Here is a 12500-nt window from a genome sequence, read left to right as displayed (position 1 = left end):
CTCTCTCTCTCTCTCTCTCTCTCTCTCTCTCTCTCTCTCTCTCTCTCTCTCTCTCTCTCTCTCTCTCTCTTTTCTTTTCTTTCTTCTTTGCTCTCATTTTCTCTTCTCCTCTCACTTTTTTTCTTTCCCTTTCTCTTCTCTTTCACTTGCTGTTTCTCTTGTTCTTTGTATTTTTCTTTATCATTCTCTTTTCATAACTATTTCTGTTTGGCATGAAGGTAATGACAAGCCTCTATTCCCAACAGATATCAGATAAAGAACTCATTGACCTCGTCCGAAGAAAGGTCCGTCTCAATCAGCCATATGCAGGAGTCTTCATGAAGAAAGATGAGAGGTTTGTGCTAAGCTGTTTAAATCCAGGGGGCTGTAATGGCAAGAATACATGTCATAACCACTTGTGTGTTGTTTTTTTTTTTTATTGATTGATTGATTGATTGATTGATTGATTGGCCACAGTGAGTTTACTTTATTGTTTTTACACATAGATGGCTACACTTGTACTAAGTCACCAATGAGACAATGACGAGCATTATCTGTATCACTTGTTTACCCTTTTCCTTGATTTTCAGAAATATTTTGTTATTGTATATTGCTGTTATTAATGTCAATAACATTATAGTAGTCATAATATCTATAATGAAAATAACATGATCAATATTCATGGTATTAGTAAAAAACAACGTTTTTCCTACTAATTCAAGGAAAGGTGAAATAAGGTAAGGTCACAAGGCCTACTAATTGACTCCTCTGTAACTAATCACTTGCCAAGCCATCTATGTGCAAAGACATTCCACAAAAAATTCTAAAATGGGTACAACATTTTCCCAGGAACATGGAGTTAATATCTTGAGGGGGAAAAAAAAAATATGAGGGAAAAGGGAAATCTTGCGAGGTCTTGTAGGCCTACCAGTTGGCTCGTTGGTGGCTGAGTGCTTTTAGAGCCATCTACATGCAAGCAAAACTCATAAAAGAAAACTATAGTAGACAGTGTCATTACTGGGCTCGGTGGGTTAAAACGTAAGAGTTGATTTTGCTTTAATTTTCTTTTTTTGCAAAATATTTTAAACATCTGAATGTTATCAATATAACTCATTGTATTGTGGTCAAAATCACTAAAAAAAATCTTATAAGCTAAATGTAATATCACCTCTGCCGTAATTTACTCTCCTTAAGTTTTCATATGTTAGTATTTTGCAGTGCCTTTTTATTCATATGACATATATTTATATATAATGTTCTTTCTTTTCTATTGCTGTATTAAATGAAAAATTGGGAATAATTATCTAATCTGCCTTTGACCAAGTGATCTGTTTGCAAAGTAAGTGCATATCTGTAATACTTAGTAAATTGGTCAGTAGGGTATTCTAGCATTTGGTGCAGCTGACAGTGAATTAAATGGTATTGTTGTTTGCTCTTGTCAGTGACGAGCGGGAGGTTGTTGATAAGCTGACCGACTTGCATCCAGTGGGGACCTTCGTTCAGATCCATGAACTTCAGGACATGGGAGAAAAGCTGCGCATGATTGTAATGGCTCACCGACGCATCAACATTACCTCGGTCCTTCATGATGAACCCCTTGAAGAGGAACAGTCTCTGGCTGAGACAGGAAAAAGTAAGTGGCCTTCAGCAAGTTGTGTGGTGGGACTTGATGCACTTTTTACTCTTTCCCTTTTTTTTTTCCTTTTTTTTTTTTCTTTCTTTCTTTATTTCCTTCCTTCTTTCTATCCTTCATTCTTTATTTATTTATTTATTTATTTCTAGTTTTCTTTTTTCTTTGCCTTTTTTTCTTTCTTTCTTTCTTTCTTTCTTTCTCTCTGCAATACAATACATTGTTCACTTTTGACTAACACATTATTTTTTGAAGATAATTGTTTACACACTTTATTTTAATAGGGATGAAAATATGCACTTGTACTTGTTCATTGCCAAATACTTCTCACTTTCTGTGACTGAAAAGTTCATGCAATTTTCTTCCCTCTAGTGAATGTGGAGTTGCGACTGCCTCCCTTTACCACCTGTCACTGTTCCTCTTGACAACAGCACCCAAGAAAAGGAGAAGCAGGAGGACAGTGACAGCGGGAAATTGCGAAGATTGTTAAGGAGGAAGAGAAGACCAAGTGAAGAGGCTGCCAAGGTTAGATCATTTCTCTCTGTGGTAATCAAGTGATTGTATTGTTTTTTTTTTTTTTTTTTTTTTTTTTATGTAATTATAGGCCCTTTATTCATCTAGGAACCGACTTGCTACAGAATCGGACATTTTTCTGTTTATTTTTTCTAATCATGTGTCTGTTGTTCTTCCTCCTCCTCAGTGATTGTATAAGGGCAGTATTGTATATATATATTTCCATCTCTTCCCTTAGGAACCAGAAGAGGCGGCACCAGAGGCCCCAGCCAGCCCAGCACCAGAAAAAGTTGACGCAGCTACTCAGACGCCGGTGCAGCCACCTCGTGTGCTCATGGTTGAGGTGGAGAACATCATTCACGACAAATTTCAGATAACAGAGGAAGTGAAGGTCCGTTTCAGGTGTCTTTCTAAGATGGCTTTGTTGCTCAAATGAAAGTCATTGTTTTTCTCTTCTGCTTTAAAATGTCATTCATATCAAGAAGCACCAACACTTATTAGATCTCTCCTTCTCAAGTCAGATAGGACATGGTGTCTAACTCCTTGGAAGAGCTAGGAATCTTCTGTATGATATTCCTCAAATTATTCAAGGATTCCCATCATGTGTAAGGTCTTGAAGTCTTGATTAAGAGAAGTTGTAAATTTGTGAATGATGATTTCTGAAAACGAACATCTTATTTACATCATAAGTAGACTAATTTGCATCATAAATAGACTAATATATATTACTTTATTGCACAGATCCTTTGATTATCAGGCTTTCCTTAGTATTTATGCATCTATCAGGATTTTAGCTTTTTTCTTTGGTACTTAGTATAAAAGTACCCATTATTTATTTAGCCAATGTGTAAGTGGGAGCTACATCTAATGAACTGTTATCATTTTCCAACAGGCCCTGACCCAGGAAATTATCAAAACTATTCGAGACATCATAGCCCTGAATCCCCTTTACCGTGAAAGTGTACAGCAGATGATTCAGCACGGACAGCGTGTTGTAGACAACCCTGTTTACTTGGCTGATTTGGCTGCCTCACTGACATCAGCTAACTCTATTGAACTGCAGCAGGTCCTGGAGGAAACTAAGGTAAGATGGATATTAAAGGCAGTGGAATGCTGGCTTTATTAGTGCAGAGATGTGTTGATAATTATTATTTAATTTATGTTTTCTGCTCTTGATTATTTCTATGCAACTATATTATTATTGTTCTTTTTTTAATGAAGAAGAAGCTTTACATATATAATCATTAGAGCAGAATTTATTATTTTTTGTTGGCGGGAAATTGTCTTCCAAAAGATGACTTTTTATCTCCCAGATCCCTGCAAGGTTGATGCTGGCTCTGTCATTGCTCAAGAAGGAATATGAGTTGAGCAAACTCCAGGCTTCTATTGCGAAGGTAAATAGTGGTTATCTTTTCAGTTTTTGGTCAATAGAGAAACTAATAGCATTTATTGATCAAAGATTTATTATTTACTTATTTATTATTATTATTATTATTATCTAATGGATGTTAGTATCAGATGAGGGTTTTATGTGTGTACATTATAATCTGATTGGGTGGATAGATTGCTATTCTTTTTGTTACAGGAAGTAGAAGAGAAGGTTCGATCGCAGCACCGGAAGTACATGTTGCAAGAGCAGCTGAAGGTTATCAAGAAGGAGCTTGGCATAGAGAAAGAAGACAAAGATGCCATTGAGGAAAAATTCAGAGCAAGATTAAAGGTTTGTTTTGAATTTGTAGCGTTTGTATCCCTGTATATAGTCTTTACAAATGTCTTGCTGAAAGGGATTATACTTCCTACAAAACTAATATGTGATGAATGTTTATTTTTTTAGGATAAAGAAGTACCAAAAGCAGTCCAGGATGTCATAGATGAAGAACTCAACAAACTTAGCTTTCTAGACAACCATTCTTCTGAATTTAATGTTACAAGGAACTACCTCGATTGGCTGACAATGCTCCCATGGGGCATCACCTCGAAGGAGAACTTGGAGCTGAAGGAAGCTCACGATATCCTTGATGAGGACCACTACGGCATGCAGGATGTGAAGAAAAGGATCTTAGGTAATAATCTTTTTGAGAAAGGAAACATTAGATGGTCATATAAAATTTAGGTGTTAAGACTGAATACTGTTTCAAGTTGTCAAGAATGTCTCTTTTTCTATGACCAACAGAGTTCATTGCGGTTGCTCAACTTCGAGGAACCACTCAGGGAAAGATTCTCTGCTTCTATGGTCCACCAGGTGTTGGAAAGACGAGCATAGCTCGGTCCATTGCAAGAGCACTTAATAGAGAAGTAAGTTTGACTTGCCATTTAGTGCTACATCTCATTTTTTATTATGATTCCTATGCCTGCCCTTTTCATTTTTTAGCTAGATTTCACTGTAGGCTGGAAAAGTTTATGGTCAAGGTTTCATTAATAATTCACTCTGTTGTATTTAAAAGTTGTCTGTGAAGTATGATTTGTCAATATTTGGATAAATTGGTCCAATGATTAAAAGAGTGTGTGTTTTATATGAGAACCCTTGATGTAGAGAATTTTGGATATCCGTATAATTACAAAAATGCCTACTTGTGTTCATATTAAAAAGTTATTCAGTATTTCTAACAGATAACTTTTCATCTTCAGTTTTTCTGCTCATCCAGAGACACAGTTATGTTCTCTGTCTTTCCATAGTTTCCAGTATTGTCTTATGTGTAGTAACTGTAGTAACTGTAGTAATATTGACATTATCATTCTAATAAATCTTTTCCTCAGTACTTCAGGTTCAGTGTTGGTGGCATGACAGACGTGGCAGAAATCAAGGGCCATCGGAGAACCTATGTTGGGGCCATGCCAGGAAAGATGATACAGGTAGGAATTCTACTCCCATAGAAAAGTTCCAGTTTTACCCAGTCATGAGTTAGTGTAAATCCAGAGTTCTTTATTGCATCTGTGTTCTGACAAGTAAATCCAGAGTTCCTTATTGCATCTCTGTTGTGACAAGTACTTGATTTGCTTTTCAAAGTGCATGAAGAAAACGAAAACAGAAAACCCAGTGGTGTTGATTGACGAAGTGGACAAGATTGGTCGAGGTTACCAGGGTGATCCATCAGCTGCTCTCTTGGAGCTTCTAGACCCTGAGCAGAATGCCAACTTCCTTGACCATTACTTGGATGTCAGCGTTGATCTGTCCAAGGTGAGCTCTTGCTTTTGTGTCTTTCATGGGAAACTACAAAAAAAAAAAAAAAAATTATGTGAAATATGTAACTGTCTAATCAGTATGATGAAATGATTTGAAATGCAATTGATTTTAAATGTTTTTCTTTATTGCAGGTGTTGTTCATCTGTACAGCCAATGTTTTGGACACCATCCCGGAACCCCTGCGAGACAGGATGGAGATGATTGACGTGTCAGGCTACGTAGCAGAGGAAAAGATGTCTATTGCTAACAAATACCTCATTCCACAAGCTCAGAAACTGTGTGGCATTACTTCTGAAAAGGTTGTTGGAAAAGTTCTTTAAAAGATTTTAATAGTTGTTCGAGATCCAAGCTCTGTTTAAGAACAGTGAGGCAAAGTGAATCAAAAGATAGATGCAGTAAATTGGATTGCAAATTATTATTTTTAAAATGAATTTGAGATGAATTCCAATCCCAGATTAATTACCCCTACTCTGTAAGCAAAAGAATGAAGCAAACCATTCATAAGTTTAAAAATTTCAGTTATAAGGCACCAGTCATCAAAATATTAGAGAAAACAGTTTTTTCCAGAGGCATTGTTGATGTAATACATTTCCTTATTGATTGTTTGATGCCAACAGCTTACTCTGCATGACACCGCCGTTGATAGACTCATCCGCCAATATTGCCGTGAATCTGGAGTTCGTAATCTTCAAAAGCACATAGACAGGATTATGCGTAGAGCAGCTTATAACATTGCAAGCGGAGAGGCAGAGTCTGTAGAAGTAAATGTTGACAATTTGGAGTCTTTTGTTGGAAAGCCAAAATTCAGCCACGACCGCATGTATCAGGAAACCCCAGCTGGTGTCGTCATGGGTTTGGCTTGGACTGCTATGGGTAAGTAGCAAGAAGTCCTACATTTGTTTCATCTTGGAGAAAAGAAAACTAATGTATATTTCTATTTAGAATTTTGATTTAGGATTATGTACTTGCCAGTTAAGCCATCATGGCATGGTTTCAAGTAATCTATTTGCAGTGTGAAATGCAGTTGTGTAATATTGAATCTTTTTCCTTTTTTTTCTTTCATTTTTAGTAGTGATATCTACTACTTGTTCATTTTCATCCATTTACAGGGGGATCCACTCTTTACATTGAAACAACTGCCTGGCCACTGAATGGAGACAAAGAGGGACGATTTGAAACAACAGGTCATCTTGGGGATGTTATGAAGGAGTCAACACGCATTGCATACACTTACGCTAAACACTTCCTCTCTGAAAAGTTTCCTGACAATAAAACACTTGTCCAGTCAAATGTTCATTTACATGTTCCAGAGGTAAGTTGCAATTTTAGTCTGTATTTTACATATATTTCATTTGAGTTCATTTTTTATCAACTTATTTCAAAGGATTTTTGGCAAAATAATTTACAATGAACATTTGCCAGAATTTAGCAGTCATATTAAAAAGATGGTGGATATGACTCTTAAAAAGTTTTGAATAGTTTAACAATTAACTTGACATCAGAAATCAAGGCACATAAAAGTGTAAATGGTCTGTAAAAGTTTGCAGTAATTCATGAAGTTCAAAATACTAGTGCTGGAGTGTCCTCTGTTTTGAAGTATATACATGAGCTTAGTTAAAATATGAAACTACACGACAAATCTGTTAATTTTGTAAGTTAAACACATAACTGTCAGAAGTGGAAATATAACTATGTTACAGTGTATTTTATTAAACACTAAACTTTTTCCCAGGCTAGACTGTCTCTACCCAGAGAGTGATGTTGCAATGCACTGAATTTCTAACCCACAGGGAGCAACACCGAAGGACGGCCCAAGTGCAGGCGTGACCATCATCACTGCCCTAGTCTCCCTGGCTCAAGGCAAGCCCGTACGCCAAGACATTGCTATGACAGGGGAGGTTTCTCTCACAGGGAAGGTTCTTCCCGTTGGAGGAATCAAGGAGAAGACAATTGCGGTAAGTTTTGTGCGAGTGTAATGCATGTCTGAAATTAAATCCCTGTCTGATAATGTCATGCAATGAGGAATCCCCAAAACCAAAAATGAGGATAATAGTCTGCACAGGTGTTCCACTGGAATTAATCTGTTGGTCCTTTTCTCATTCCAGGCCAAACGCGTTGGAGTCAAGTGTGTCATTATGCCGGCAGAGAACAAGAAGGATTTCAGTGACTTACCGGAATTCATAACAGAAGGATTAGAAGTTCACTTTGCAGACAATTATGAAGATGTATATAGAGTTGCTTTTGCTGAGTAATGTTTTTTTGTTTTTTTTATTCATTTCTGAATGCATGGAATGTGATACTGTTCACAGTGTGATAAATTTGTTGTCTAATGTTTTTTGTATCATGTTTTATGATTGTGATCATAAATTGCAGGGTCGAATGTTTTGAGTTGATATGTGTTAAGCAATGGGAAATGCAGATTTGAATTGTTAGCCTATATAAATATACCGTACAATAGTATTGTACAAGAAGGTTTAAAATATCCCCTGTTATTGTTTGTGTAAATACTGTATAGGAAATTGAATTTGTCTGACTTCCAAAGAAAAGAGTTATCCTGCAGCTGTAGCAAAATCTTGTCATATTTAACCCACGTGAACATTTGGAACGAAAGAAAATAAGAAATTTCAAAAGGAAATGCATAAAAAGGAGAACACTTAATGTGACATATGCGTCACATTTCCCATTTCTGTGGTAGTATGGATGGCAAATGTATATATATAAATAAACCTCACAATAGATCCAGATTTTTTTAAAGAAATGGGAAGCCTACTTTTATATTTAATAAAAAAGTACCAAAATACTCTGAAGTATCAGTTGCCCAAAATGATCGGCAGGTGTGCATAGGGAATGTGGATTCACAATCATATTAGTGATATAATATCCATATTTACCCCAACTCTACTTTTCCCAAATTATAAAGATTATTTAATAAATTAGTGTCTTTATCTGCAACATCTGAGATTAGGAAGTGCACAAATTTAGACAAGTCCACAAATTTATGACGGCCAGCCTTCTTCTACCTAGGGTGGTTAATGTGTGTGGAATTGGTTCAATTCAGTAATAGCAGAATATGTAATGTATTTTTTCTATTACAAGGCAAGGGAAGTAGAGTCATGCAGTCGGTCATCATTTGCACTGGTAAACTAACATGGGGATATTTTTCTAGCGTTTTGCAGCTGGTAAGTTTTTTTTATAGGCCTTGAAAGCCCCGGGAAGGTATTGGGTCACCTTGAGTAACAAGAGGTTATCAGGAAAAAAGAAACCGAGGAACTTATCAACTACTAAATTCTAAACTAAATGGAGTTTGCATGTGATTGTGTTTTTCGTAACACAACGGAATTTTCTGGGAAACTGATTTGGGCATAAACCCAACACGGACTAATTTATAAATCTGTCACTTACTTTTAAGGCGCGGGTCAACTGGCATTCTTTACGCCCAGGACCCTAAGCCATCTCCGTCTACCCTGCCGGACGTAGTGCTTCAACTGGAAAAAACCTGTGTCGGTCCAAACTTCCACAAGGATTGACCAAGGTCTATATAGGTATAGGCCTTGGCGCTGGCACGGAGCTATTCCAGGTGTTCAAATCTTGACTGCGTCAAGGTTTGTGCTCAGTGCTGTTCGAGGGAGAGCTAAAAGAAAAAACGGTCGCACACTGTAGAAATGAGGATATTATGCATTTGTAGACATTGGTAGGGACAATGTAACTTTGGTGTACATTTTCACATATAAAAATATATGACGGATAACTTGTCCAAATATTTCCAATACATTTATATTGAACTTGAGGGCAAAGTATCCAGAATATCGTATTTTAGGAGTTTAAAATCAGGATATTTAGCGCAAGTGATAACCCTCAGGCCGCTTTCACACCAAGGTGGCACGTCGCATGAAACCTTTCACACGAACGTGCCGTGATACGTCGCATTTGCCACGTGCGACTTGCGTGCCACGCCACCTGTTACTTCGGACAATGTGTCAGATTGTAAATGGATCTTTTACATCCAAAGTTATTATTAGCCAAGTTAATATAAAAATGTTAAAGTCATATAACATATGGTATAAAAAGGAAACATTCTGGATGTATTATATAAAGAGTTTTCTTTAAGGGCCTAGAAAGATTCGCCAAACATGCATGTCAACGCGGCTTCGGTCGCCCAGTGAGCGAGGCTTGCATCGAGAGGTAACCACGCGCGTTCAGGAGGAAACACTGCGACGTGTGGCTGCTCTCGTACGTAACAATGCCTATTCCAGACAATGAATATATCAACTTAACATTTGTACAAACTATGGGGAAATTTATGATACATCACCTCGATACAATCAAAATGTTCTCAATGGTAGAATTATCAAAATATTTTTCCTTACAAGTATTTTCAGGGTATTGGGACAAGCTTGCCTCACACTCTGCCCCAAAGTCATCCACTTGATTCTTCCAAGTGACAAATGGATAGTTATCACAAGATTAATTAGGACAACAATCGACAACAGTAACATCGTTAGTTTCTGATGCTATATAGTGAACCGAGTAGCACACACCACATGTAATGTTGGTATGAAATCACCGTGCCACGTGTCATTTGCCACTTAACGCGTGCGATCTGCCACTTTGGTGTGAAACCGGCTTCAAACCAACTGCTTTCCTTGTATCCTTGCCAACATTAATAAAACAAAATGGGGAAGAACAAGAAAACAAACGCATTTGTGTTCTTGTTCTTCTATTCATTGTTCTATTCACAATTTGTTCAACACATCCGTTGCTTGTGCCCTTGTACAAAAAAATGGCTAGTATTTCCCACAAAAACTTTTCCTTGATCCCTAAATTGCATTCTCAGTGTGAAGACAGTACTGACAGTAGGATAGTATCTCAACTTTCAGTGCAAGAGTGCAAGGTAGACGACCTAGTAGATAATAAAAAAGTCATCTTCGCATCAACAACAGAGGCGCGTCCAGATGACCTACAGAAAAAACAAGGGATTTTCAAACACCAGACTGCCAGTCGATCTCACGTCCGGTGACTTGCTTACCGTGCTTCAAAACAAAATCGATGTGTTGATGGAAATGTTTACGAAATAACAGGCAACTCTCAACCTCTTTGGGAATTAGGAAGATATTGCCGTGGCTTTCACCAGCACGGAAGTCGCGAGCCCCAGCCCCACGCCCCACGCTTGGCGATGCAACTACTAACCCAGACCTACCTGACCTTGACGTCATCACCGGCCAGTCATGTGACCGCGGTACCTAAAAGCACGCGACCCTGCTGACTGCAAGCGAGCGGCGCGTTCCTCCTCAGCCGGCCCGGCGTCAGCATGCCCCCTCAACCCCCCCCCCCCCCCCCCACTCATCAGCAGGATGAGCAACAAAGAAACACGAGTAACGCCCTCATGCAATCACGCCAGAAAGCAAGAGAAATAAGCAAAATAACAAAAGGGAAAACGACAAGCAAGAAGGCACACCCCCCCACCAACCGCACCGAACCGCCCGTGGGGTGACGCAAAGTACCACCACGTGCCCGGGGTTCCCTGCCTGACAGTAGCAACCCAGCGCCTTTTGGGATAAACAAAATAACTACAGTCAAAACGCTGTAAGACAACTGACGACCTTGAGGCATTATGGCTCGCAGCTCGCCCCAGATGGTCGCGATACCTGTTTGCTGGTAATTTGTGGGATACACAGTATTTCCTACCTAAGGCGCCTACTGAAGAAACCCCAAGAGAACTCACAATTGAAGATGTTTTCTCCCTCCAAGCAAAGCACGTAAATGCCTTCTTTGTAATACTAGGCAACATTTCCTGATTGTGGAATCACTTCTGCACTGAATTTTAAACAGAATCAGAACAAAGAACCGTTTTAAATGAAAGTCCAACTTCCCTTCCTTCTTTAGGCAAAAATGGCCATTTGTCGCTGCTCTAGGTACCATAGAAATACCAGGCACCCACGCAAGGGAACAAGGCTCATGTTTAGATTCAATAATTCTAAAATTCGCGAGTTCGGATCATGGATTACACATCATGATTGGGCAGACGCCCCCAACCTGAATGCTAAAACTATTCTATAAATCAGTCTGGAATCAAGTTGACAACTGCTTCCCCGTAAAAAAGAACACCCGCTCACTGTCAGGATAAACCACGGATCATCAGCAGTGTTTAAGACCTTATTCTGGAAAGACAAAAAGCCTACAAAAAACATTGATGCAATAAAATACATAGCAAAAGGGTAAGACTAGAAGTAAGATAAATAAATAACTGATAAGTTCAATGAAGCAACCCCCAAATCATGGTACAGCCACATTTGCAACACTATTAGTGACCAAAGAATCGACAGTTACCTCTCAAATCAGCGAAATTTCCGACTCGCCAGAGGTAACAAAACACCAACTATCACTTTGTTAACATCAACAAGCTACTCCCACCACTAGAATTACCAGCTTACTTACAACACAAAAAAATAAGGTCTCAAAATGCAGAAAAAAAGTATTTAATGCCATCAAAATTAAAATCCTTCGGTGTATACCAGGATGATCTACTGATCTACTGAACTACTTGAATTCGAACACCAACTTTGAAAAATGTAAATTAGAAAGACTCCAGAAAAGAGAACTGCGCATCATAGGTGGATCAAACTACACCTCATATACTGGTGCTCTAAACCAGTTGCAATCCCTCCCTCCATAGAAGAAACATTTGCCCAAAACATCCTTGCATCCGTGAGACAGGGCGATCTGCTTCCTGACTGGCAATGTATAAACAAACACACACATATGCATATATATCTGTATATATATATATATATATATATATATATATATATATATATATATATATATATATATATATATGTATATATATATGAATATATATATATGAATATATATATATTTATATTTATATATGTATATATATACATATATATACATACACATATCTATACACACACACACAACACACACACACACACACACACACACACACACACACACACACACACACACACACACACACACACACACACACACACACACACATATATACATATATATATATATATACATATATATATGTATATCTATATATATGTATATATATGTATATATATGTGTGTGTGTGTGTGTGTGTGTGTGTGTGTGTGTGTGTGTGTGTGTGAGAGAGAGTGAGAGCGAGATAGAGAGAAGAGACAGACCGAAAAACCTCCAATA

At 37.9% G+C, this 12500-nt stretch overlaps 1 protein-coding gene and 1 long non-coding RNA gene across 2 annotated transcripts in view; one reads left to right on the top strand and one right to left on the bottom strand.

Moving 5' to 3' along the window:
* The window catches only part of LOC125039520 (lon protease homolog, mitochondrial-like), a 10741-nt gene extending 2635 nt beyond the window's left edge, over window positions 1-8106 (top strand). The window contains exons 4-18 of the mRNA XM_047633546.1: window positions 246-334; window positions 1422-1612; window positions 2368-2513; window positions 3015-3206; window positions 3436-3516; window positions 3708-3842; window positions 3957-4185; window positions 4296-4417; window positions 4880-4975; window positions 5130-5300; window positions 5438-5605; window positions 5924-6179; window positions 6416-6618; window positions 7097-7261; window positions 7412-8106. Of these exons, the coding sequence (XP_047489502.1) occupies window positions 246-334; window positions 1422-1612; window positions 2368-2513; window positions 3015-3206; window positions 3436-3516; window positions 3708-3842; window positions 3957-4185; window positions 4296-4417; window positions 4880-4975; window positions 5130-5300; window positions 5438-5605; window positions 5924-6179; window positions 6416-6618; window positions 7097-7261; window positions 7412-7558 (2391 nt within the window). The 3' untranslated portion in view covers window positions 7559-8106. The remainder of the gene's footprint in view (window positions 1-245; window positions 335-1421; window positions 1613-2367; window positions 2514-3014; window positions 3207-3435; window positions 3517-3707; window positions 3843-3956; window positions 4186-4295; window positions 4418-4879; window positions 4976-5129; window positions 5301-5437; window positions 5606-5923; window positions 6180-6415; window positions 6619-7096; window positions 7262-7411) is intronic.
* LOC125039521 lies at window positions 5195-10508 on the bottom strand. Its single transcript, XR_007116125.1, has 3 exons — window positions 10333-10508; window positions 8709-8937; window positions 5195-5333 (listed from the first exon to the last, which is right to left on the bottom strand). It is a non-coding gene; the product is annotated as an uncharacterized LOC125039521 (long non-coding RNA).
* Window positions 10509-12500: the final 1992 nt, after the last annotated feature.

The sequence above is a fragment of the Penaeus chinensis genome, chromosome 27, assembly GCF_019202785.1.
Source record: "Penaeus chinensis breed Huanghai No. 1 chromosome 27, ASM1920278v2, whole genome shotgun sequence".
Taxonomy (NCBI): Eukaryota; Metazoa; Arthropoda; class Malacostraca; order Decapoda; family Penaeidae; genus Penaeus; species Penaeus chinensis.
Note: the sequence above shows the minus strand (reverse complement) of the source record. Positions and strands in the feature narration are given on the sequence as shown.